We start from the raw sequence: 25297 nt of genomic DNA, 5'->3' as shown, positions 1-25297 counted from the left end.
TCAACTGCAATTATACAATAATAATAATAATAATAATAATAATAATAATAATAATAAAAGCTTTCAATGTAATGTGTGCTTTCAGTTTGCTTTACATGTCCCCTCATACTAGTCGTCCTAAACCTTGGGTACGTCTCCAATGTAAAGTGATGCCTGTCCCAATTAAATCAACTCACCTGAGTCGCTCCTTCAGGACACTTGTTTATGAGCGTGTCAACAGGCTGCACCGATGCAGAGATAAGCCGCTATTATTAGTGCAGGTCTGTGTTTACACGGGTGCTGGATGTGCACAAAAGGTGGGCAGGAGTTAAACCCCCTCAGGTTTGTATCAGCTGCGATCTCAGAGGAAATAAACGTGTTGTTAATGTGTAGCCGCTGCGTCTGGGGGCTGTCCTGTCTGAGCTCATCGGGATCGTGGGTTAAACCCCCCAGCCCTACAGTACAGACACGCCGTGGATCCAGCCTCGTTAGCAGTGAAAGGAGACACGGCAGAAACAAGGAGGTGGAACTCCCTGTGGAGGGGATGTTCTCGTTTCGCCCATGGTTGCACTGCAAACGAGCGCCACACGCCGAGCAGACTGCGGGCCAGCCGAGCAACAAGAACAAAATATGACTGGGATTATTAATCTGGCCGTAAGGATTTAAATATTGAGGGGCCGATCTGTTGATGTCAGGAGGTGGGACCCCCCTCCCCCGGTGCGGCGTGTTTAACTGGAGCACTTTCCGTGTCTCTGGCACGGTTGCGCGTCTCACTGAGCAGAGGTGCTTGCCCGGGGTTTGCAAACACTCGTACCGCAGCTCAGTGTGACTGTGCCGGGCACCGCTGCCCCGACCTGACCGAGGGAGCATCACCTGGACCCTGAGCCCCCGCACTCTCTCTCCGGAGCCGACGAGCATCACCTGGATCCTGATTCCCCACACCGTCTCTCTTGGCCCGAAGAGCATCACCTGGACCCCGGGCGAGAGACTGGCACGGTTGCGCCATACAGACCCGCAGTGCAGCTGCCAGCTGAGCGCTTTTGGGCATTTGAGGGTGACCTTGGCGTTGCCTTTCAGCGGATCTTTTTAAGCACCTCTTATTAAGGACTTTTATTATTTTCATGATTTTTTTCTTGTCGTTCAATTGCAGTTAGGCTATACCTGTTTTTATTCCTGAACTTTTAATACTTGTATCTGGGGGTTGATAAGCAATCAGATAAAGGCACCTTGTCGCCTATTCTGCAGAGGACAACATGCGTGCAGTGAATCGGCTGTCTTGGGGTATGGAGTGAAAATTGCTGCTTCTCTCCCTGGGTTTTTTGGGGATTGTGCTTCCCATGTGTCCAACGGCAGTCCCCAGACTGTCACTGTCGCTTGGTAACTTATTGAAGTCTAGGTGGCCCGGACCACGGACCCGAAGAGATCTCAATAGATAAACTATATTCCAATCTATTAATTATAACAATATTTGCATTTCCTTATACCACAAAGAAAAGGGACTGTATTTTAGCTCAAGCTCCCATGCTGGACCAAAGGATGCTCTCTCAGCGGCGCACTGGCGCTCCGGCCTCGGCGCAACATCTGGAGAAGCTGTCCAGGACGCTGAGCTGCCGGCTGCTCTTCGTGTGTCTGCTGTGCCAGATGCCGCGGCCCACCTGCCACATTCTCATCGGTAAGTTGAATTGAATTTTGAAGCAGCCTTATTTTGTTAAAGCAGAAATACGTGCAGTCATAAATAACCCAAGATCCAATACATGTGTTTTACAACTGCGTTAACTGATTGATCTTCCTTTCCTCTGATTGTTTCAACTTTAGAAATGCTTACTTTAATTATAGCACATGTATCATGTATTTCCCCAAAATGTATTGCTTACCTTAATTATATCAATCCAAATGTATTGCTAACTTTAATTGCAATAATCCAAATGTATATATTATGTTATATTTTACATTGTATTACTAATTAGAAAACTTGCAAAGATCAAACTTTTGTTTTGCGATTATAGCGCATTGCAGCCAGCCTATCAGAAATGTATCACTTGATATCCGTATCAGTTGAAGTCAATTAAAATAAGTGCGTGTCGGATGGGATTTGGGGGTAAGCCTATCTCTAAAAGGTATTTGAAAAATGCTGGGTATTTACTGCCAATTGTTTTTCATGACTAGTGTTTGAGATTTATTATCTTTCTTTCTGTTGTAAAATGTAATGTAGCCTATAGTACTAAAAAGGTCTTGGATTGTAATTTCAGGTCTGAAACAGGTGAAGATCTGGGCTATTTTCACAGCACATAGCTTCACTTACACCTGGTACATTAATGGAGGGACAAATCATTTCTAGCAGAAGTATTATGTTTCAGAAAAGGTTTCCCTTATTATCCACCTTACTGTATGGAGGCACACATCTTTAATCGTTTAAATAATTAACGACTAAATTATCAGAATAAGTAGAGTTGTGATAAGACCAGTCTTTTGGGCTGCACATTGTGTCTCTAAATGGTTGGTACTTTTAGACTATGTGGAAAGTATAACCCTAACCCCAACATGGACTCTGTGAAGTATTTGGAACATCACATTTTCATATCACATTCTAATCTAGTATTATGTATTTTTGTAAATAAATGTCCAATATAAGAGCTAGAAAAAGGGTTCGATGTATTTACCAGTCAATAATATATCAGTAAAACTGACTGGAAGTAGCTAGTATAAAGAACTACATTTCTGAAGCAAATATAGCTTAATTGGTGACTTGAATTACAATGTTCTGGGGTTTATAAAACTCTTCAGCAACAAGGTATTCATTTATGTATTTCTAATTTTCCTCAGGTACAGTCGCCAGCTGTGAAAACGAAGGCGAGGTTCTGGAGATCCCGACCATCACAGACAACCCCTGTATAACCTGTGTCTGCTTGGTAAGACAGAATTATTGGTATAAATAACATAAAGCAAAATATCTTTGGGATAACTTGTTTACACACACTTCAGTCCCACTAAATGACTACAGTTCAGCTGAGCTCGTGCTGAGGAGGGGCGTGTAATGTCTGGCGGGCTGTGGAGCGTGGGGTCTACTGTGTTAATTGTTAATAAGTTATCATAGTGCACTATTCCTCTCTTCTGCTGCACGCACCTTTAAAAAGTCACTGTGTCTTGTGCTCAGAGAATCGGGTCTTCTAAGAGCCGCAAAGTTGGCTCAGTCACATCAATATTCATTCTATATGGTCTTAATGTGAAGTTTGCCCTTTGGGATGTATTACCTTTCATTTAGATTCCCTTTTCAGTGATGAGGGAACAATTCAAGTCATCAAACGTAGTAATAATACAATGCTTTAATTGATTGCATTAGTTGGTTGCTGTTTTTGGTTATTTGTCTGTGCTGAATGTACTGGTTAAAAGCGAATGCCCTTTGCATCAGGGAGAACCATGTATGAGTGTTTGTAGAAAAGCAGGTGGTCAGTCCTTTAGCTGAGAGTGTGTTTTATTTAAGAACATAAGAAAGTTTACAATCGAGAGGAGGCCATTTGAGCCATCGTGCTCGTTTAGAGTCCATTAATAACTAAGTGATCCAAGGATCCTATCCAGTCTGTTTTTAACTGTTCCCAAACTTTCAGCTTCAACCCATCGCTGGGGAGTTTGTTCCAGATTGTGACGCCTCTCTGTGTGAAGAAATGCAGGGCTGTGTATTTTGGTGCATGCTCTGTTTTTTATTCTGCACCTGAAATGAAGTGAATGAAGTGAAGTGAAGTGTTTCCTGTATTCCCTCCATTCCTTTAAAAGGAGATATAGATTTGCTGTTGTTCTAGTTTGGACGCAAATACTTCATTTAATTTGTTGTTGTTATTGTTGTTGTGTTTATGTGTGTAAATGATTACCCGTTCCATAGTATACTCCTGATTCCACAGTATACAAAGTACATATAACTGAGCTCTTTATTTTGTCTTGCCTTTTAAATGAAGCTACTTTAGGTATTGTGCCTTATGACATCCCTTAGGTGTTTGTTCCTTTTCTTCCCTAAATGGAACATCTTAGCATCTCTTAGCACAGAAATATAATTGATAAACTAACAAAATATGATCTGTGCTCAAAAGGTCACCATTTCCTTTGCATTTAATCTTACAAATCTTACATTGTCTGTCTCAGTAGACTTACTTGAAAGACTTTACTTAAGCCTAGTTCTTAGCTAAATGGACAACTTAAAAAAATAAAAAAGCCACGGGTGGTAAGATAATGCAGGTAGTAATAGCTAACGTCACAGAGTAGGATAGAAAGAATGCACTGAACCTTTACTGCCCTGATACTTGTTCGAAAAAGTCTTGACTTTATTCAACAGGCCTATCTTCCCCTTGCCTGCCAAACCCAGCGATAAGAGGAGCTTTAGATTATGGGGACTGGACTTTGTCATTGAACCAGAAAAGTCTGTACATCTGTACGAATAGGGTCCTTTTTCAACTTAATAATGAAGAACAGAAGATGTTTTTTTTCCTGATCTACTTGTGTTTTTCACACACGTTGAAGAATACCAGATGGAACATATTCGGCTTGTGTTGAAGAGAAAACGTCAGGGACCTAAAATACATAGTGGCATAACATCGCTGCACATTTTAATTTATTTAGTTTTATTTGTTTAATTTTTATCACGCTCAAAGTGTCAGTGTCTCGTTGCCGATGCGTGTCTGACATGTCACAGAAGCAACAGGCTGCGTGCGCTTCTCTGTTAGTGCAGTGCGGACAGTGGCGTGTCACTACCAGCTTTAGACTGACGGACAGAACCGTAACCTTGAGGACACGCCACCTGCACGAACGTGAGCTGACATCTTGAAAGTCTTCAAATGGGACTGAATTTCTTAGGCGGAAATTATTGAAAGTAGAAAAGTAGGCAGGGAGATTTAATTTGGTACATTTTTTCAAATTTATTTATTTCTCTTCACTCTTTAAAATGATAAACATTAGAGGGACTTTTGAGATGGGATTATTTCCACATTCTGACTTTTTTTTTGGTCTGTGAATATTTTCCTCTCCCAGTTCTGCATTTCACTGATTTAAGGTGGGTCTCCCATAAAGATCCCTACTCTCTGCTCAAGGGCGTCTTACTGTAGACAAATAGTTCAAGATGGCCACTCTAAGAGTAAGCTAAATAACACGTCTAAAATTACTAAAATATCAGAAACATACATAGCTCCTTTCATGCAATCTCAAAGCACTATATGGTGCATATATAAACATGCCTTTAAAAAGCAGGAAAGTTGTCAAAGCAATGACCAATCCTGTTCAGAACAAGGGGCGTCCTTTTCCAAAAATGAAATATGTGCTGCATTGCTCTATTGCTTTAATGTGCACGTCTCTTTATTCAGCCAGCTGAGCAGCCCCCGTGCTTTTATAATCTTGTATTCAATAAGACATTATAAATATTACTTTTAAAGTCAGCTGCTGTTTTGTATTTTAATGAATTTAAAAAAGTGTTTTTATTTTTTATTTAAAGCATAACACAGTAGTAATGTAAGGCTCCCATAATTTATTAGCTGTGCTGTAAATTTTGCCAATAAAGCAGGGCATGTAAGCTAGTGGTATTTGAGGGAGAGAAATTCCTGGCTGAAGAACACACAGGGTATTAAAGTGTGGCTAGACTGGGTTACATGAATGCCTCTGCAAACTGGCATCCGGGCCAGAGGGATTATATTGATAGAGGAGCAGGCTTACTCAGTGACCGCTGAGGATCACCTTTTAGATGGGCCAGTGTGAGCGTGGAGGGATCAGGCTTGTGATCCTTTTTGCTCCTGCTTCCCTGGATCAGCTAATGAAGGAGCAGGCATCGTGCGTGTGAGGTTTGGGTTATGTCCGTTATCTTGTCGAGATTGTGCCCTGTTTGAGTTCCCAAAGTCAGGGACGGGTCAGAGAGCAAGCTCTTAGGATTAGGAGAGGATTGTTTTTGAGTACAATTGTTTAGGTTTCTGTTCAGTCTCAGAAAGACAGCTGTCTGCTTCTATCAGCTTCGTCAAATATCGCTGAGAGCAGAGTTTTCCTTGACTGCCTTTGTGTTGCACAACGTTACATCAAAAAGATAGTTTTATCACTTTGTAGGCGCTTTACCTGGGGTATACACTAGTGTTTGATTTCAGAATTTTAGTACTTTACTGAAACACATTGAAGTTATTCTCATATATAAATTTAAATCTCAATATATTCTTTCTCCTATGAGACTGTGATTTTCAGTCCAATGAGGAAAAGGTTGTGTTGTCGCCATCTAGTGTTGGTTACCTATAAGCCACAATGTACGTACTGTTATTTACTATGTCATGGTATATTTGTTTTACACACCGGCAGAAGGTTATTTTGTCATAGGAAGTGAAGTGAAGTTTGTTATGTTTCTAAACATATAATAAATAGAAAGTACACTGTAGCTACACTTTCCTACTTTGAGATCTATGTACTATGTAATGCAGTAGCGTAGAGAGTTCATTCTTTAATCAGCATATGAAAATTCAAGTAGGAAACCTGCATGTTTTAAAGGCACATTTGGTTTTATTTATCATTGTATTAATTTGCATGGGAAATATTTTGCTGGGTATATGAAGGAATGTACTTTGTTTGTTAGGGAAAGGTCAGCATGAATCACAATGTACTGCTCTGAAAGGTCACAGTCACCGTGTGGTATTGCAAGTGGAGAGATGGTATGCAAATACACTGAAACAGTAGCCATGCCATTACCCTATCATTGCGACTCCAGAGACTTATGCTGATGAAAGTACTCTCATCAGTTTCTCTGATATTATGCACTAATGAATTACTTTATTGACTACCAGGTCTTTATGAAATGAAATCAATAGGTGGACTTATAGTGCAGCTGAAAACAATATCTAAAGTTGCCCCTGACCTTGACTTGTATAACATGAAGCCTGGGCCGTGTGCCGGACAGGAGATGCACCACAGTCTGCAGTGCGGCAACACTCCCACAAGACAGTACTCACATCGCTGCCCACGGCCTTCCTTAGGGAAACAGTTGCAGAAGATTACAGGAAATGGAAATGTACATACCAGTTACCATTTTCTCCAAAATGCCATCTGATATTGCATTGTTAATCCTATGGTAACGAACTGTTAAAAAGCATTCAGTCACTGAAAGTTCGGGGGTAATGTTCTGCAGATAACAATACATTTTCTCTGAGAGGTAGGGATGATATTTGCATGGCTTCATCCTATTTTCTATGCCTCCGCTGGTATTTCCTTTAGAAGCAGGTGCTGCAACAATTCCCATGTGTTCTGCTAGTTCTCAGTATTGAGGGGGCCTGCTTTCAAAGGCTGCAAAGCACAGAACATCAGATGACATTGAAAATCAGATGACATTGAAAACATTGGTTCTTGTATATTCAGGCAGGGAGGCATGCCAGGAGAAACAGGGAATGCCTTATCACGGCTTTTCATTTGCTTTAAAGCAGTAGCAAACACTGTTATTTCATTAAGGTGGAACCTTCATTTTTTTGGTTTGTTTTTTAATTACAGTATTTAGTTGGAGGGAGAAATTCTAATGGAGAAACATCTCAAGGCAAAGTGATACCTTTCACAGAACACATTTGAAAAGCTGATGAAAGGGAATTAAGCTGATTCCTAATTATATCTCTGATGTTTCTCGTGCCCTGTGTAGGACAAGAAGGCCGACTGTAAACAAGAGAAGTGCCCGCCTGTGTCTGAGGACTGTGCCCTGGTGGTGAAGCAGACCGGAGCCTGCTGCGAAAGATGCAAAGGTAAAGCACTGACTGACCCTTAAAACAATGATACCTCCTCATGGTCCTGGTCTGATTTGCCAGGATTTCTTTGGACACTTGTTTCAGTGCAAGAAAATGAACTGTACTAGGCAGGGGAGTTACTTGATGTTATTTTTTTCACACACAGTGCAATCTCTCAGAGCACACCCTCTCCACCCCCCCCACCCCCAAACACGCTTCTTCTCCGTAGCTTCTGTGTCATGTTGTCCCGTAGTTCTTGTTCTGGAACTATCTTCTGAATTCTAACCCCAGATCCTGTCACTATTAGTAGTTAAAAACTTACACAGCTGTACTGATAAACTCCATGTCATGTTGTCAAGCTGAAGCCTTAACTGGTTTATATCGGGCTGAAATAAACCACTTAACAAGTCTCCAGTCGGTTCGGGCAGGATCTTGGAAATTTGAAGTGGGACTTTAATTTAATGGAATATAATAATTTACTTGGGGTCAGTCCAGACTCCAGTATGACAGAAGCTGGCAGAGTTTAGCTTAATGCATTATACGAATTCAGTTGGGACCAATCCAGTTTTCACTACAGAGCAGAAACTGTCTATATTTATGGTGCATTTCATTTTCCAAAATGGAGCACTTGGACACCACATGAGCAGGACATGTGAAACCCACCAGAATTTTGCCTGGGATATGAAGGCCTTTTTACTGGTCTTGGAGAGAAGCCATATGGGTTTACATTGATGGTACATAAACTCTTTGTTTGCTTTGTTGCACATGCACACAAATGGCTGTGCCTGCGTTTCAGCACAACTCCTTGTCTTGTAAACCTGAGCTGCTGAAGGCCCTAGAAATATGCAGGCATTTTCAGCTTAATTATGACTGACTAAGGCAGTTTGGGTCCAACTGAAGTAAGATTAAATGTTTCTTTGTTGGAAAAGTATCTCCTTTTTAATGACAATAATTAAAGATCTCAATTTCTGAATGAAAAAAGCCTCCTGATGACAGATGGGGCGGGGCCTCTGTCTTTGCGTACTGGGGATGAAAGCAGTAGTAGACACTGTCTGTGCTGCTGCTGTGGATCTGAAAGACTCTTTGAAGTCAGTGTGATTGTCAGCTCTTTTAAAGCAGAAAAAGCCACAGGTTGCAGACAGAAGAACTGATAGAGGACATAATAACCATCTCACCTCTGAACCGTCCACATATCTGAAGTCTTATTTTGCTACCTGAGCACTTTTCTTTGTAAAATATATTTATATATTGCACTCGAGGATTAGTTTCTTTAGGAGTCTGAAGCTCTTTAAACTAGTGAAAGATTTTTTTGTACAATTCATGACACATGGCTCGTGTGCACTTGCCTTGTGTTGTGTACTACCAGTGACATATTCTGTAAATTATGAACATTTACACAACTCCAACAACCAGCAACACTTATTTAAAATACTCAGACAATCCAATCATCCAATCTAAATTCTGGTTTCTGAGTTTTCTCCTGGCATTTTTTCCCTTCTGCCTCTGTCTGGAAAATGACCAAAATATTGCCTCACCTAATGTAATGTATATTATATTCACCTCGTCACTGTTCGACAGCTATTCTGACAGTAGCACCAGAGACCGATAACTGCAGAGGAAAGTAGTCCACATTAATGTGAAATTGTACTTTGGGTTCCTCTTTGCAGTGAAAGAACAATTACATGTGTTAGTCTGAGATGATAGAACTGGGACTGAAAAGTATGAGAGTTTTCAGGGCCCAAAGCTATATAAAACACAGGGTTTTATATATGAGAAGGTTACACTGTGAACTCTTTAACACACCCTTCTCTGTTATTTGTTAAGTATTCAAACCACAGTCAGGAGTTTCAAAAACTGTGTTGCATAATAACATGGGAAATCAACTCGGGACAAGGAAGGCTTTTATTTCCAGGTAGACCTCTAAACCTTTGCTTTAAATTGACCTTCAAGCAGATGTTTCCTTTAGTGCTCAGATTCGTCTGAGATTGGTTTTCAACTGAGGCTCGGTTGCAACAGCGGGGAAATAAAAGATAATCTATGCAAACAAATTAAATTGCTAAGTGAAACACTACTCTTGCTCACGAGAGCCAGCGTTTCATCACTTTGTTATGGTTAAAAATGCAGCAACTTTTTACGGGGGAATGTGTGCTTGAGGAGAAGCATGTGGGGAAATGTTTACAGCAGCAGGCACTTTGTGCATTGACTAAAACAAGTGAAATGCACAAAGAACAAAGCTTGCTCTATCCGTGCTTCCTAGTATGCTATAGGCATTTGACCCAACATGAGACATGATGTGTGATGGAGATGTAAGCATTGTCATTTTGGCTGGGAATGGTTTCAAATGGCTTGAACCCATTTCCCTGCCCTTTCCCTGTCGGTTTCCCATGCACATAGATTGCGGGGAATCACATATTAGAAGTCAAAACCAAACCACATTACTCCTGTAGGCAGTGTTTCAGCCCTCTGCAGTCTGCGGTGATAGTCTTGTTTTGATCAGTCTTTTTTCTGCAGGTTGCAGTATAGAAGGGAGATTCTACAACAGTTCCACAACATGGCAGCTTCCGTCCAAGCCCTGCACGACGCGGAGATGCCAGGTAAACCCTTCTCCCTTCCCTTCGTTCCAATAGTGCTCGAGCTTGTTACAGCAACAATGCAACGGGATTCAGGTAAAATATTAGAATAAAAAAACATTCAGACCAAGCGTCTCTGGTGAGTTCAGGCTGATTCAGATTGATCTCTGGCAGGAAAGTCGTCCAAGTGTTCTAAGAATCAATAACTCGGGTCACACTTTCACATAATGTCCGTTAATTCCTAAACAATTCCACCCCACCAGAGGAAGACCACCTGCCTCTGTTATGTAATCCTCCTGGGTGTCAAGTCTTGATATTGCTGATACACTGATTACTGTAGGAGTTATGGGTGGGGTTAGAACTGGGCCTCCAGGAATCTTTGGACACAGAGGAATGGGGTCAGATATTCAGATTCGATCATGGTGGTATTTAGTGGGAATTTTTTTGGACATTACTGTTGAGAGTTACCAATGAACGGAACAGCAGAGCTCTGATTAGACCAGGGGCTTCGTGTCTCTCCAGTGCTGCTTTCGAGCTGAGTCTCTACCCACAGTCGTCCGCAAGCTGTGCAGCCAGAAGAGAGCAAGCAGGCTGATATATCATCAAGTGCTATTGGGAGTCGGGCCAGGTAAACTTGGCAGCACCATCCGCCCATCTGCTTGGATTAGGCTTTTCCTCCAGCTCCTCGTCTCAAGCTCTGGGGCGCTGACTCTCCAGGATTATATATTACAAGAGTGGGTTTCTTCTCCCCTTTACTGCCCTGCGCTGATCCCAAGAAGCAGGCCGCTGCGAAGCTGCAGGGGCGACGCTGCGCGGCCGTGTATCATCGAGCGATAACGGCTCTCTTCCAGCCTGCTTCCTGCTTCTAGCTTTAATAACAAAGACCCATAAATCTCTGTTTTATGCAGCACATATGGAAAGATCAAGCTGAGCTCGGAAAACCGTGACTGAGGCTGCGAATAGCAATACTCAGGACCCAACAAGCTGCCGTGACTCGCAGAAGTACCTCAATTCCTTTTGTGCTTCCTTGCAAGCAGAAGTAATCGCAACCAAATGAGCCGCTCGCAGCTTTGTTCCAGATCCGCGCAGAAACATCATGGAGTAATTTCGAACAATTGAAGGCGTTTCGTAGTGAGCAGTCAGAACGGAGCGCTGATGTCATGTTCTTATGACTGATTGATGGAAAGATTTCAGCAGCTGATGAGACAGATAGCAAAATAAAAAACACAAACAGGATCCTGGCAGACAGATTTGATCAGGCCAGATTCACCGCAACCTCTTAGGGTGGGTTTTGTGCTTTTGTTACCACCCCCTGTATCAGACCCCTGTGTTTCTCAGTAGGTAATTATTCTCTCCATATGCAGAGTGTTTTTGCAATGTAGAGTCTTGCTTAACTTGTAAGAGTTCAGTATACAAAGTCAGTAAGTATAGGAAGATGAGAAATGTTTACATGAACGTGGGAGGACTGAAACAGTGGTGCTTTAACTGCTGCAGATGAGACTCAATCTCTCCCTCCCCAACGTGCCTTTCTTTCCATAACTGAGCTCATTACACCTTTTAAGTGCATCACCTCTGTCACTACGGCCCTGTTCCACCTCAGCCCTCACAGCTTTTACAAGACATCACCCAGCTGACTGCTCTTAACACTGAGATCCATAGAGGTGAACACTTTGAAGCTTTAATGCAAAGCAGAGAATTTGAAGATGAGACCGTATCGTATTGCAGTGATTCATAAGGTCAAATTCTCATTTACTTGCACATCTTCTCTCTCTCCGACTCTCTCTGGTTCTATTTTGGAGAGACATTGATTCACTGTGACCACATTTGTCTTTCGCAAGAGATGTGGTGTGGAGGTAGAGAGAGAAGCAGTCTGATTGCCGGGGGTGATACAACACCCCATCCCTGCATTGGCCAGCAGGCTGCAGACGGCAGGGTTTCATTGTCTTGGCTGCTCAGGTCTGTTCAGAGGGGACTTCAGGTTTGGAGATCTGCCAGCTACGAGGCGGGTGGACTGCAGCTGCACCTCTTAATAAAAACGTGTTTCTTTAAAGAAGGGCCAGCCAAAGTCTAAAAGTCTGACTGCAGTGAAAGTTAGAGCTGTTGTCAGCAAAATCAGATGGTCTTAAACAAAACAAAAAATCTAGATCGAATCAATTTAACACACATTCAACCTAAAGCTTTTTAATTTCAGCTTATTAATGTATATCTTTCCATCCAAAGGAGAAGACTAGAGACATGACAAAATAAGAACCTAATTCAGCAGGGAGTTCAGAGATAAGAACCACTTTCTTCCCTGCCTACATGGTCTCCCACTTGAGAGGACACGGCCTGGCTGCTGTGATCTCTCCGATTGTCCAGAATGATTCTTGTGTTTTGAGGGCTGGCGGGTTTCTGATGTGGTTACTGTTTTCATGTTTTTGTCATGACAAACAGATGTTTGTGGGACTGTTACAATTAATATGTATCTATTTTAACAGACTGACGTGTGTCCTCTCTTTGTATGTGCTCTCCAACAGGAAGGTGTCATCACTGAGTCAGAGGTGCACTGTGTGTTTCACTGCAAGAATCCCAAAATGCAACAGGGGAGGTGCTGCCCAACATGTCCAGGTCAGTGAGAGATTTTTTTTTCTCATCAGATCTTCTATTGTTATTTCTGTTTCCTTTGGGATTGCTCTTTTTGCATGTGCTGGAGGACATATTTACAACTGTAAGCATGTCAGTAGGTTTACAGGAGAGATAAGCCTCCTTCGTTTTTTAGAATTGTGACTAAAATAAATATTTTATTGTCCAGCGATGGTCCACTTTTTTGCCCTTTTATTAAATTCAGAAAGAGATTCCTCTTCATTTGCCCAGCCCAGTTTAATTGTTGCCAGATCACAGTGGTTTAAAATTACTGGCAAATACACCAAAAAAGAGTGGAAAGGCTGTTGATCACAAACAGAAAATGCTATGCTACGTGTAGCGTTGTATATACCAGAGCCCTGAAACTAAAGATGTGTGAAAACCTTTCCAGTCTCAGTGAGCAATTTACATAAACAGGCTGACACAGATTTTTTTCAAACTTGTTTACCAAAAACATCCTTAGTTTGCGTGCTTGATATCATGAAACAGAGCCAAAGGCTGTCAGTAACTGGACTGGAAGGAAGTATAACTTTCCGCGAATGAGAGATTTCCTAAACGTCTATTTAAAAATTTGAGATCATCCATCTAGGGGCCCCAGTGAGTCTGACTGTGAGCGTGCCGGGGCCCTGACTGTGTCTTTCTCCTGCAGGATGCATCTTTGCAGGCCGACTGTATCGAGAACGGGAGGAGTTCCGTCCTGAAGGAGACAACTGTGTCCAGTGTACCTGCACTGTGAGTAGGGTTTACTCTTTATAACAGCACATTTATTCTCACATAAATTATAATACATCCGATTCAGAAAGGTTCTATTACCGAGCAGTATTTTGTAGATTTAATGGAATATTCCTGTCCCTCAGTTCATTGTGTTTAAAGTTCATTATCATTATTATCCGCCAGGCCTGTGGCAGCGTTCAGGGTCTCTCAGCCTCTACATGAGTGATTCGAAAGGATATTTAACTGGAATTACAGCAACTCCTGTACAGACCTGTAATCAGTTAAGCAGACCTCTGTATAACCCCCACCACCTCATCATTTTCTTTCAAAATAATGATAATAAAAAATATAGGAATTACTTAATAGTCTATTTCTGTGGTTTCTTTGGTTTTATTGGGACAGAAACAGTCTAGACTGGCTTAGCCTAGCTCCTGAAAGGCATCCAGGTTTCCATCACTTAAGCTCCTAACACTTGACGTACAGTAGCTCCCTGCTCGGGATTCCCAGATTACTCTGCGGTGCAGCACAGCTGAGGAGCGAAATGGGTTTCAGGCAGACTCGAGAACTAACCAAGTCCCCAAGTGAGTCACGGCTGCCAGCAACAGGATCCAAATGTGTCTCTTGTCACATTTCAAATAAGAAACAAGCCCTTCCAAATCGCTGCCGATTCGATGGCGTTATCGCTATGAAAATGGGCCTCCCTTCACTTCCAAAGCCTTGAAACACCTTCACGTAACAGTAGTGGCAGTGAAAAAGCCTCATGCTTCAGCCAAACTCAAAGCAAACCCATGCGTGTCGCCTGGCTGCTCCGGCTTTCTGCACATGTATCTGATCAGTTCCACTATCATCTTAGAGCATCTGACCCTGACACTGGTCAATCTGTGGCATATTTGTAATTCTTTGCCAATGCTACAGTTTCTGTTTACATGATGTAATATGTATATTAAATCTACATGACGCACTCAACTATATATGCCCAGTGTTTACAGTCCCAACTACAAAGAGAAAGCACCTAATTTAAGACGGCTACAAATCCTAATATTACATATCAGTATCCTACAAGAAATCGTGTAGCATTCATTCTGTCCTCCTCCGAGTCATTTGTAGATATACTGCTGATCCACACAAAAGGTCCTAACAGGGAACCCAGAGGAACACCGATGCAGATTCGGTTTGAAATGTTTCCACTAATGGTAACCTGCTGTGTCGTGTTTGTTAAATCAGCGGAAACTCACTGCTCTTTTCCTTTTCCCACATAATCTTAACAATAATCTCCAGTGTATTTCTTTTTCCATTTTTATTCTTTTAATCAAAATATATAAAATCCATTGACATTTTTTTCCCAAGCAAAGTCAGTAATTCTGTATTTTGGAAGAGAAATGCTTCACATAATTCAAAGCTGCATGTCATTTATAAGTGTTTTTTTCCTCCTGTAGCCCCACTGAATCTCTTCAGATTGTTTCCAGATTTTGTTGTGTAATTGAACGTACAATAGATTGTTCCCTGGCATATCTCATACTCGTTTATGTATGGATTTGTATTTTTAATTTGTTAATGCCGTTTTTAGGTTTGATATGTTCTGCATCTACAGCATATCGTATAATAATAATAACCACAATAATAATAATGCTAAAAATAATTACTAGTCTTAATCTAATAGTGTTTGTGTTCTTTATGGTTTTAGCAGTCTCTGCCTTTTTGAAATCAATATTCTTCTTGTTTTTTCCCCCACATTATTTAAAATGTAGTAATTCTATAACTAGTAATTTTATTCCTTGCTCAATCTAAAAATAGATTTTATGAAATGTAAGAGTTCAGAGCCAATAACCACGACTTCGTATTGTGGGAAACTCTTTGTATTTCAGACTCGGGTGCATTGTTAACAACAGAGGAAACCACGCTCACATATATGTATTGCAATAGTAAATTATGACTCTGCTTGTAAGATGAAGAATGGCGGCTGGTGCCGGATGTTTAGTGTTAAAGCTCTGTGTTTCCTGTCAGGGAGGCCGGACTCTCTGTGTGAAGGAAGTGTGTCCAGTGCTCTCCTGTCCCCCTCACCTCAGCCACACACGGCCCGGACAGTGCTGCCCACAGTGTCTAGGTGCGTCTCTCTCTGCTCCGATTCTGACCTTCCTCATTGGTTTATTTTTCATTTCTGTGGCCCAGGCTGTCTGTGCCTCCTACAGATGAGCGCACAGCAGAATGAGATCTCCAGCCTTCTTCATTTCTAACTCAAAACCTGAAACACCTCTGTTCACTGACCTGTATATGACCATTCTTTCTGTTCCGTGTCCCTGTTCTGCTGTGCTTTAGGCCAGAGGAAAGTGTTTGACCTGTCGGCCGGGAGCTGCCTCTTCCACAGCGAGGTGTATGAAAATGGAAACTCCTTCAGATACGACAACTGCACCTCATGTACCTGCAAGGTGAGGCTCTGCCCTTCATGAGTCGCCTTATTGTTTCTAATGTCTTTGTTTCCATGTTTTGTTATAGCTGTGAACTATACGTGACCAAGACACTTCACAGGCCATCTGTGGGCAATCAGGAGCCCTTAGGTGGCTCCGGACCAGTGGAGTTGGGAGGTTTGCGTTTAACAAGCAGAGAAAAGAGAAAAAAGAAAATGAAAAAAGCCCGTCTCTGTGACTCAGCCAGCCTTGTGTAACACTAAGCACCCTGTTGTCCTCCAACCCAGAACTCCACGGTGATCTGCAGGAAGCGCTGCTCTCGGCCGGGGAGCTGCCGAGGCGACAGAGACTGCTGTGAGGGCTGTGTGTCCTATGTGAGGGTGGAGGAGGAGAAGTACTGCAGAGTCCGAAATAAGATCTACAGGGTGCGTAGACACGGCTCCACACAGGGCCTTGCCTTCTTCTCAGTCCGGAACCATTTTATGTCTCTCTCATTCTCTCTCTTATTTTTTCACATTGAATCCTTTTGCAAAACTGCTGTTAGGTCACGGCTGCTATAATAATGATTTGGAAATAATATCTCTGACTGCTGATCGTGGGTTTAGGAGTTAAGTGAGTTAATATAGATTCTACACAGATTCTGCAGATATGGGCCAAGTAAAGTAACACAATGTGTTTCTGTCTCTTCATTCCAGGAAGGAGAAATGTGGTCCTCAGTAAACTGCACTCTCTGTGCCTGTGTAAAGGGAAGTATAGAGTGCCGGAAAAAACAGTGCGTCCCCATTACGACCTGCCCCGATGTGAGTAACTCCTGTGTTGTTCAGTGAATATAAATAATGACGCATGCAAACACTTTCCAGTATTACTGTTACAATGTAGAGTATCTTGTCTGAGATGGTGATATTATGAAAGACAAAATAAATACATAATTTTAAATATATTTAGAATGGAAAAATTGCATCGGCAGTATTTTGTTTTGACATCCTCCTTTAAACTAGATAAAGAGCTATCTTATCACAGCCACCTATATTTAGAAGCAATTACTCAAAACTTCAAAGAACTAGACCTCTTTGTTCGGAGGCGACGGTAGGGGCCTGGGGGCGACCAGTTACCCAGTGTCATCTTCTGAGGGAAGTTGAAACAACGGCCACACTGAGTACCTTTCTAATCGTGGAAGCGGAGTAAAGGTGATTTTTAATGTGTGCTCCCTTGTTTCCCACAGGGTAAGATTCTCACCAGAAATGGCTGCTGCCCTATTTGCACTGAAAGTGAGTAAGTTATTTATTTATTCATTCCTTCTTCTTAGCATGCTTGTGATTTAAAAAAGACTTTGAACCCAGATCCAATATATGGCAGCCTTTTCCTCCCAGCCCATTACCGAGTGCTATTCCCAGACTGATTTCCAGCTGCAGCTGCTATGGTTTGGGATTGGGAAATCAGGAGTGCATTAGGCCAACATTGTCACCACTTTTCTGAAATAACAGCAACGAACAGTTGTGGTAAAGTGTCATCCCCAGTCCTGTCTGAAACAATATATTGATCTAGGCTGGTTGGTGTTACAGGGAAATAAGCAATTTTAAGATTAATACTGTCTATTTCTGTTGCGTTGTTCCATCTGGAAGTAGAGAGGATGGGGAAATGTACACTCACCACTATTCAACACAGGAATAATAGTAATACTAATTATAGTTATACATGATATATTCACAGTATCAGGACACTTATGAAAGGAAAATTAATTCTGCTGTTAAGTAAATAGAATCCCTGCTTTGATTACTGTCACAATTACAACTGTGTTTGGGAAGCATAGAATAGTCTTTTAGTTTGTTTAAGGGAACATTAAACAGAGCAGGCTGCTTTACTTAGAAATAAGGAGAAACTTAATTAAAAAAAATACAAAAATAAATGCTTTTTGTGAAGGAATAACCTGAGTATAAATTCAGAAACTTGGTGACCACTTTTTTCACTTTTTTTTGATGATTAAAAGTGGAAAGAACTGTCAATTGTGTGAAAGAAAAACAAGAATATATGTATAGTAAAGTACCTAAAGCAGAAACCACAGACCCTCAGGTGGTTTAAGAGAGCTGAAGCCCTGTTTGGCAGAGCTGGCCCATGCAGAGCAGAGTGAGTGTCGTGTGATAAACACAGGTCTTGCCTGCTGCAGCGGTGCGACTCCTCACCACACCGCTTCATTAATCACCCCTCCTGGCAGGGTGGGGAGAGCTGCACTAATATTTTACAGATTTTTTTGGGAAGGCAAGAGCAACATTTTAACACCCTTCTGAAGAAATATCTGCTTGCTGAGTCGAGCACAAAGCATAAGACATTCAATGTGCGAATGTTCAAAGCCCAGTTTCCAACCACCAAAAAACAGGATTAGGACCTTGCTTTCAAACCTCTGGGGTTTAAACAGGATTGCATGTGTCGAAACCTCATCACGGCAGCTCTGAACGCCTCCTCTTTGCTCTAATCATGAACCCTTAATTTCTGTGTGTGTTGAATCTAATGGACCAGTGTAATAGTGTTTGAAAACAACTACAACTAAAACTGCAGAACTGACCTCTATTGAAGGACAAGCTATTTTAAACAATGTTTTAATGGAAAGAATAGTGTATATCTTCAATAAGAACTGCAGCAATACTGTCTGGTATCCAACAAAGTCATTATTTATTATTATTATAAAGGCTGGCTTTTGTTTAGCAACTCTTTTTATCTGAGATATCACTGTATAGTACTACCACTGCACTGTTTTTGTAAGAGCGTTTGCTGAAGTCTAATGTCCCGTCTTCTCCCTCCCCCCAGAGCCTGGCGTTTGCACTGTCTTTGGAGACCCGCACTACAACACTTTTGATGGGCGGACATTTAACTTCCAGGGAACGTGTCAGTATGTGCTGGCCAAGGACTGCTCGCCAGCTGCTAGTTTTCAGGTGCTGGTGAAAAACGACGCGCGCAGGACTCGCTCCTTCTCCTGGACCAAGTCAGTGGAGTTTGTCACAGCTGATGTGAGTATCAGCCTCCACCAGCACCTCACTGTAAAACAGAATGGGACTCGGATAGCCCTGCCTTATGAGACGGCACAGATACACATTGACTTGGATGGGTACTTACTGAAATTGAGCACCAAGACAGGTGAGCTTCTCCGCCCGGCGCGCTGCTCTTTGGTACAGTCAGGGACTCTGCTGGATGGTTGGGGGTGCAGGCCGACACTTTGGCTGTGTTACAGAAAGACCAAGCATATAATAATGTGGTGCTGGAACAGTGTGGCTTTTTATTTTATCCAGCCCAAGGTTTGTTTAGAATTAAAAAAAACAACAACCGAGTCCTGGTTTAAAGAAGGAAAACTAATTTCATGTTTTTTTGATGAAGATTTAAGGAGCCACAACTAAACCTTAGCAGGCTAAAGTATTAAAGACAGACAGTTTGGGTTTAGCTGGTTAGGCTAGCTGGTCTTTCAGCCAATCACCCCGATGTGATTAATTTAATCTCAGTGGGGGTTCAGCCGATGTGGCTCAGTTAATATATATTGTGTTATGCATCTCAGATTTTTATGTTCAATTAATCTCTTTATTGTGTAAATCAATGATTCCTGCCTCAGCTAGTAAATGTGGTTCAAGACTGTTTGCTCAACAATGCCTGGATGACAGTTAAATTGTGTGAAATTCCCCAAATGTGTGTGTAAAATGTATGAAAATCTGAGAAATGCAATGAAAGGAATGTGCAGGGGAGGCGGGCGCTGAGTGTGCCGTGTGTTGGGTCACCAGGGCTGGAGATCACCTGGGACGGGGACAGCTTCGTGGAGGTCATGGCTGCCCCCCACCTGAAGGGCAAGCTGTGCGGCCTGTGTGGGAACTACAACGGGCACCGGCGCGACGACCTCATCGGCAGGGATGGCCACTTCAGGTTCGACGTGGACGAGTTTGCCGAGACGTGGCGCGTGGAGAGCAATGAGGTGTGCCACCGGCCCCACAGGAAGCCCGCCTCCTACCTCTGCCCCGGCTCGGTCAAGGTGAAGTTCCGGGCGCACCGCGAGTGCCAGAAGCTCAAGTCCTGGGAGTTCCAGAAGTGCCACACCACGGTCGACTTCACCTCCTTCTACAGGTAGGCCTGGCTTCGTTTTGAGTCCCGTTCTGTTGCCTTGTGGATTTAGTTCCTCCGTCATCATTTTGCTGCACAATACTTAAGTCATGACTTTGTCATGCAAGGATAACTGTATGAACAGACGCTTAACTCTTTAGCTTCCCTGTGGTGTGTGCAAGTAGATGCTGGAAAACTAAAAACCTGGCTGTACTGCAATGGCAATTGTCCATTTTCATCATGCGTTTCTAAACTTTCATCCATCCATCCATTTTTGAAACCACTTATCCTGGTGAGGGTCAGGGGGAAGCCGGAGCCGATCCCGGCAGGCATAGGGCGCAAGGCAGGAATACAGCCAGGACGGGATGCCAGTCCATCACTGGGCACCATACATACACATATACACACACAAAGCAATTTAGAGAGACCAATCAACCCAACCCTCTTTGGACGGTGGGAGGAAACTGGAGTGCCCGGAGAAAACCCACATGGACACGGGGAGAACATGCAAACTCCACACATGACCCGGGACCCTGTCGCTGTGAGGCAGCAGCGCTACCCACCGTGGCACCGTGCCGCCCTTTCTAAACTTTCTTTGGTTTTTAATATATTTTTGTACACCAAAAGCAAAGCAAAAATAAGGAATACAGCAATGCAGAACACTGTGCACCCTAGTAGCTGCTCTGTGGTGATTCCTTCAACATTAGATGCGGAACATGTACGAGACACCCTTGACGTAAAATGAATCTCTGTGAGTCGAACACTGATGTCTGTTCACAGCGATGCTTGTCAAGTCAGACCTGGAGCGCAGTGTGGTATTACTACAGCGGCGGGGAGAATAAGTGGTTGGTGGTTCAGCCGGCGGAATGGTATATTTCTGCTGGTTTGCTGAAGAATCTAGAAACGAGAGTGGTTTTGGACAGAACCAGACTGTTGGGGAGAGCTTCACGAACACAAGGTTCACTTCTGACCTACTTAATGACCGTGCAGATGGAAAAGTAATAAAACTAAACACAGATCTGTAAGCCTTGATGAATAAGGGAGGGGTTCTGCATGACATTTACACTACATGGAGTCTCTCTGGTTTGGAAATTGACAATTTCACTGCTGTTCCGCAATGGGTTTAAAATGAATCGCTATTTTTAGCCCTGCAGTAGTTTCCGATGTGTTAAACAATTATGCTTTTCTACTGTCTGAGTGAGTCGAAGCCAGTCCAGAACAAGAGAATGATACAAACAGTAGCCAATTAATGAAATTCTAATCGACAGGCACATTTTATGGTCAAGCCGGTGTTGAGGTTTTTGCTGCTCAAAGGGAATGTTACGATTGTGAATCTGTGAAGGTGAAAGAGCGGACGACGAGAAGCTGTAGAAGAGCCACAGGGACAGAAAGATGGTTCTGTGCGCAATAACAAGGCGGGTAGGGGGGAGCGGTCACAGGGGCTGCCTCTGCAGCCGGAGCCAGCTGGGATGTGTTTATAGGCAGTCAGAGGAGGGGACGGTGGATGGCTTGAAACGTGATCCTATTGTCGTCCTCTCGGACCAGCCAAGATAATAAAAAGAACGGGTTTGAAGTCTTTTTGGGACATTATTTAAGGGATACATGAGATACAAAGGAAGCAGTTTTTTTTTTTGTTCTATCTTCATGGGATCCTTGGTTTTCTCTGAAAGGTTAAGATCAGGGCAAGTGGGTGTCAGTAGCAGTTTGTATGAAGAGACCTGGGGGAGGTGGATAGTTTGAACTTATGCCATGGTTATGGTAGATATGAGTTAAGCTACATCATACATTACTGTGCGGTCTTTGATGAAAATGCATGATGGTTTGCCCTAATTCAAAGTTTCGTACGGCAGGAGAGCGGTTTTCTGAGTCATACACGAGTGGGAGCACAATGTAGACAGACAGAGAAGTCAATTACGTCACCTGGGGAAAAAATAGCCAGGTGTTCTATATTAAAGTCACCTGCCGGCAGTACTTTTGTGGTGTTTAAGAAACTGATGTTTTTTTTTTTATGTTGTTTTGCTCATTTTACTACACCCTTTCATCTGTTGCTTTATCCTTGGTAAATCATGGAAATGCAATACAAGAAATGTAGCCCAATAAGATGAAATCATGGAAAATGCATGTAAGGAATTCCTTACCCAAGTGCGAGCCGGAGGAACTCCGTGTGTTCCCCGGACGAACTGGGAAAGCCATTTTATGGAGTAGTATCAGGGAATGCTACAAAAACATGTGTGTTTCACTGGAGTTTGTGGAAATCATTAAGCTCAATCCTGGCCTTCAGGGTCTTTGCTTTTGCAATGGAAACCATTGGCAATGGGATCCTCCAGGACGCCCTGATCCCACGGCCCCTCCATCACCGGCAGAGCATTTGACCAGAACCCAAAATACTCTCAGCATGAGGCTAACAATGGCATTACCTTCCTTGTTGGCTTTGTTGTAGGGGAAGAGTGAACGCTATTTAATAGGGTGTTTCTAAGCACCGGTCTAACCCAAGTTTCATATAAACAATAATCTGTCGGTATTAACACCTAACTTTCTAAAGGTGCATAAAAAACTGTGGCAAAGGAGCCTGTTTTCATTTACATTTTATACAAATTGAGTAGCATGTATTTGATTCCTATTTTCACACTTTTGTAAAAACATGATTGTTGATATTCATTTATTTCAGTATTACCACAAGGGGGCGAAGTTTCCTTTGGATCAAACTAGTGCTAAAAAATCTGACCTGTATTCTTGCACTTGGCGTGAGGTTATTGCAAAATCTTTTTGCAGCTGTGATAACAGCTCTGTCATAAAGTGGTGTTTGTTGCAAGCAAAACCAACAGGATACATCGAGACATCTCAACCTTTGTTTAGTTTAACACATATTCAGGTGAAGACCCCAGGCAGTTTCATAAAGAGATTAAACTAGATTCCATTCATTTATATTAGTTGTGTAATTAGGCTTTGTCATTATATTTATAGCTTCTAGCTTTTTTCTTTTGTTAAAGACCTGATACAATAAAAGTTCTCTCTCAAAAGAGTCTCTAAAGCATATGGATTAAGCACACAACAAACCAGGAGACAGTTTGAGTCATGTTATATGGTTTGAGTTTATATTGTAAATTTTTTGCATTACAAAAATAATCTTATAAAGGAATGCTTTGTTAATTCCTTTATTATATTATTACATTTCTTAGCAGACGCCCTTATCAGGGTGACTTATAATTGTTACAATACATCACATGATTTTCTTTTTGTACAATTACCCATTTATACTATTTAATCCTTGGATTAATTTCCACTCTGTGTCGCGTCTCCTCAGGTCCTGCGTAACAGACATGTGTGAGTGTCCGGTGCACAAGAACTGCTACTGTGAATCGTTCATCGCCTACAGCCGGGCCTGCGAGCGGGAGGGGGCCCTAGTGCAGTGGAAGCCCCAGCAGAGCTGCATGGGTAAGACGCTATACAGCACAAGCGCCGTGGGCCTGGCCCTGTGAATCCCACTTATTGTACGGGTTTAGTCCAAACATATTGCGGGTTTGTGTTAAGGTGCACATTCAGTTCAGGTGGTTTTTTCCAGCCCTGGAATTAGATTTGTCCAGTCTATGAAGACAACCAGTTTGATTATCTGCTAGTCTCTTGGATAAGAAATTGGGACTAGAAAGTGGAAAGTTATTAGGTCTATAAGTCAAGAGGGTTCAGAAAAGTATTTTAGTTGAATAAATTCCAATTCCCAGCTTATTATTTTTTTAAAACATTTTTTAGACCCCACTTTGGCATGCACATGATGAATTATAAAAAATAAAAAATAAAGATTCTTCGTGAATATCAGCACAGTCTTTGTGGAAAGTACGTGTTGAAATTGGCTCTTTGTGTTGCATTTCAAGCCACCCAGTGCAAACACGGAGCCGTATACGATACATGCGGGCCGGGCTGCACCAAGACCTGCGACAACTGGAACGAGATCGGGCCGTGCCATAAACCCTGTGTGGCCGGGTGCCACTGCCCGGCGAACCTGGTCCTCTCCCACGGGAGGTGCATCAAACCCACACTGTGCCCACGTCGATGACAGGAGCTGCACAGATGCAGGCCCAGGGACTGCCATGCTAGTCCAGGCAGCCACAGACCATGAAGGACAGGTGACCAAAGTAAATCCATTAATAACCTGCAGACAGTTGATAAACACCTGACTGGAGACCCCATTAAACCATCAACAGACAGCACAACCACCTGCACTTTCTTTGCCGCACCGCACACTGTGGTGGAAGTTAGTTGTGCTCTATTGGGAGGTTCTTACCTCAAACAGCACGGAGCGGCTGGTTACACTCAGCCTGCAGCCAGCGGAGTCGGGAGGCCGTGGGTTCGACTCCACAGCATCTGCCTTCCCCATGGCAGGAGACCGGTACTCTCTCCACAAACCAGTGTTGATTAGCGGCCCAGCACACATGGCACCGTTTTATATGTTTCTGGACAATGAAGATGAAATGTGAGTGAAAAGCTCAAACACTTGAGTGAAGAGTTGATGTAGCAGCACACTTTGAAGGAAATGGAGGACTGCGACTCCAGGGGCGAGGGGGTCAATCCGGCACACACAGCGAGGAGGACGTTCGTAAATGAGGTATAATAGACCTTTTTAAAATTACTGTAAACTAACAAAGAATTGTACAGTAATCCAGACTGTGTACTATTTTTTTGTTTCTATTGTTAATTTATATAGATAAACTGTTATGATGTTGCAAGAGCCAGAATCATACATTTAATTTTGTTACAAATTGATTCAAAGGGAGTTAACTATTTATGTTTTGTTGTTTTTGTAAGAAACTATTATTTTGAAGAGCCCAAATAAAATGAAATTCCATTTTTACCATGCAACTGAGAAATGTACTGTATTTTGAAATGTACTTTGTACAGTTTTGTCTTTACCTCCCAACTCAAGCTGATCTGTTATGTATATATTTCCCTTTGTATGTAATTATTTAAAAATAATGTATATCCTTTTCATGAAATCTCACAGTTGTAGGTTTGTCATGTTAACTGTTATAGTTTCTACAGTGCTTTCAGTGATTTTCATGGGCGTAATCCAGAACAGGCCAGTCCCTAACTCAGGATTGTAACACAAAACCTGTAACTGCTCTGTAGTAAAGGTGTGTATTAATGCAATAAATACGAACCGTAATGCTGGGGGAAATTTCGGGAGTGCCTGCTTAAAACAAAACAAAATGACAATACCCAATAT

The 25297-nt window shown here is 42.4% G+C and overlaps 1 protein-coding gene across 1 annotated transcript; it reads left to right on the top strand.

Annotated features, from left to right (window-relative positions):
- Positions 1-105: 105 nt before the first annotated feature.
- On the top strand, positions 106-25242 carry bmper (BMP binding endothelial regulator). Its single transcript, XM_066690983.1, has 15 exons — positions 106-1651; positions 2803-2888; positions 7613-7712; positions 10206-10288; positions 12781-12871; positions 13536-13618; positions 15605-15704; positions 15917-16026; positions 16293-16430; positions 16701-16805; positions 17228-17273; positions 18808-19134; positions 19767-20103; positions 23384-23514; positions 23949-25242. Exons 1-15 carry the CDS (start codon positions 1501-1503, stop codon positions 24128-24130), a joined length of 2070 nt encoding a protein of 689 aa, XP_066547080.1. The 5' UTR covers positions 106-1500; the 3' UTR covers positions 24131-25242.
- The last annotated feature ends 55 nt before the right edge of the window (positions 25243-25297 follow it).

Source organism: Amia ocellicauda, chromosome 18 (genome assembly GCF_036373705.1).
Source record: "Amia ocellicauda isolate fAmiCal2 chromosome 18, fAmiCal2.hap1, whole genome shotgun sequence".
Lineage (NCBI taxonomy): Eukaryota > Metazoa > Chordata > Actinopteri > Amiiformes > Amiidae > Amia > Amia ocellicauda.
The sequence above is the reverse complement of the archived record's forward strand: the minus strand, read 5'-3'. Positions and strand labels throughout refer to the sequence as shown.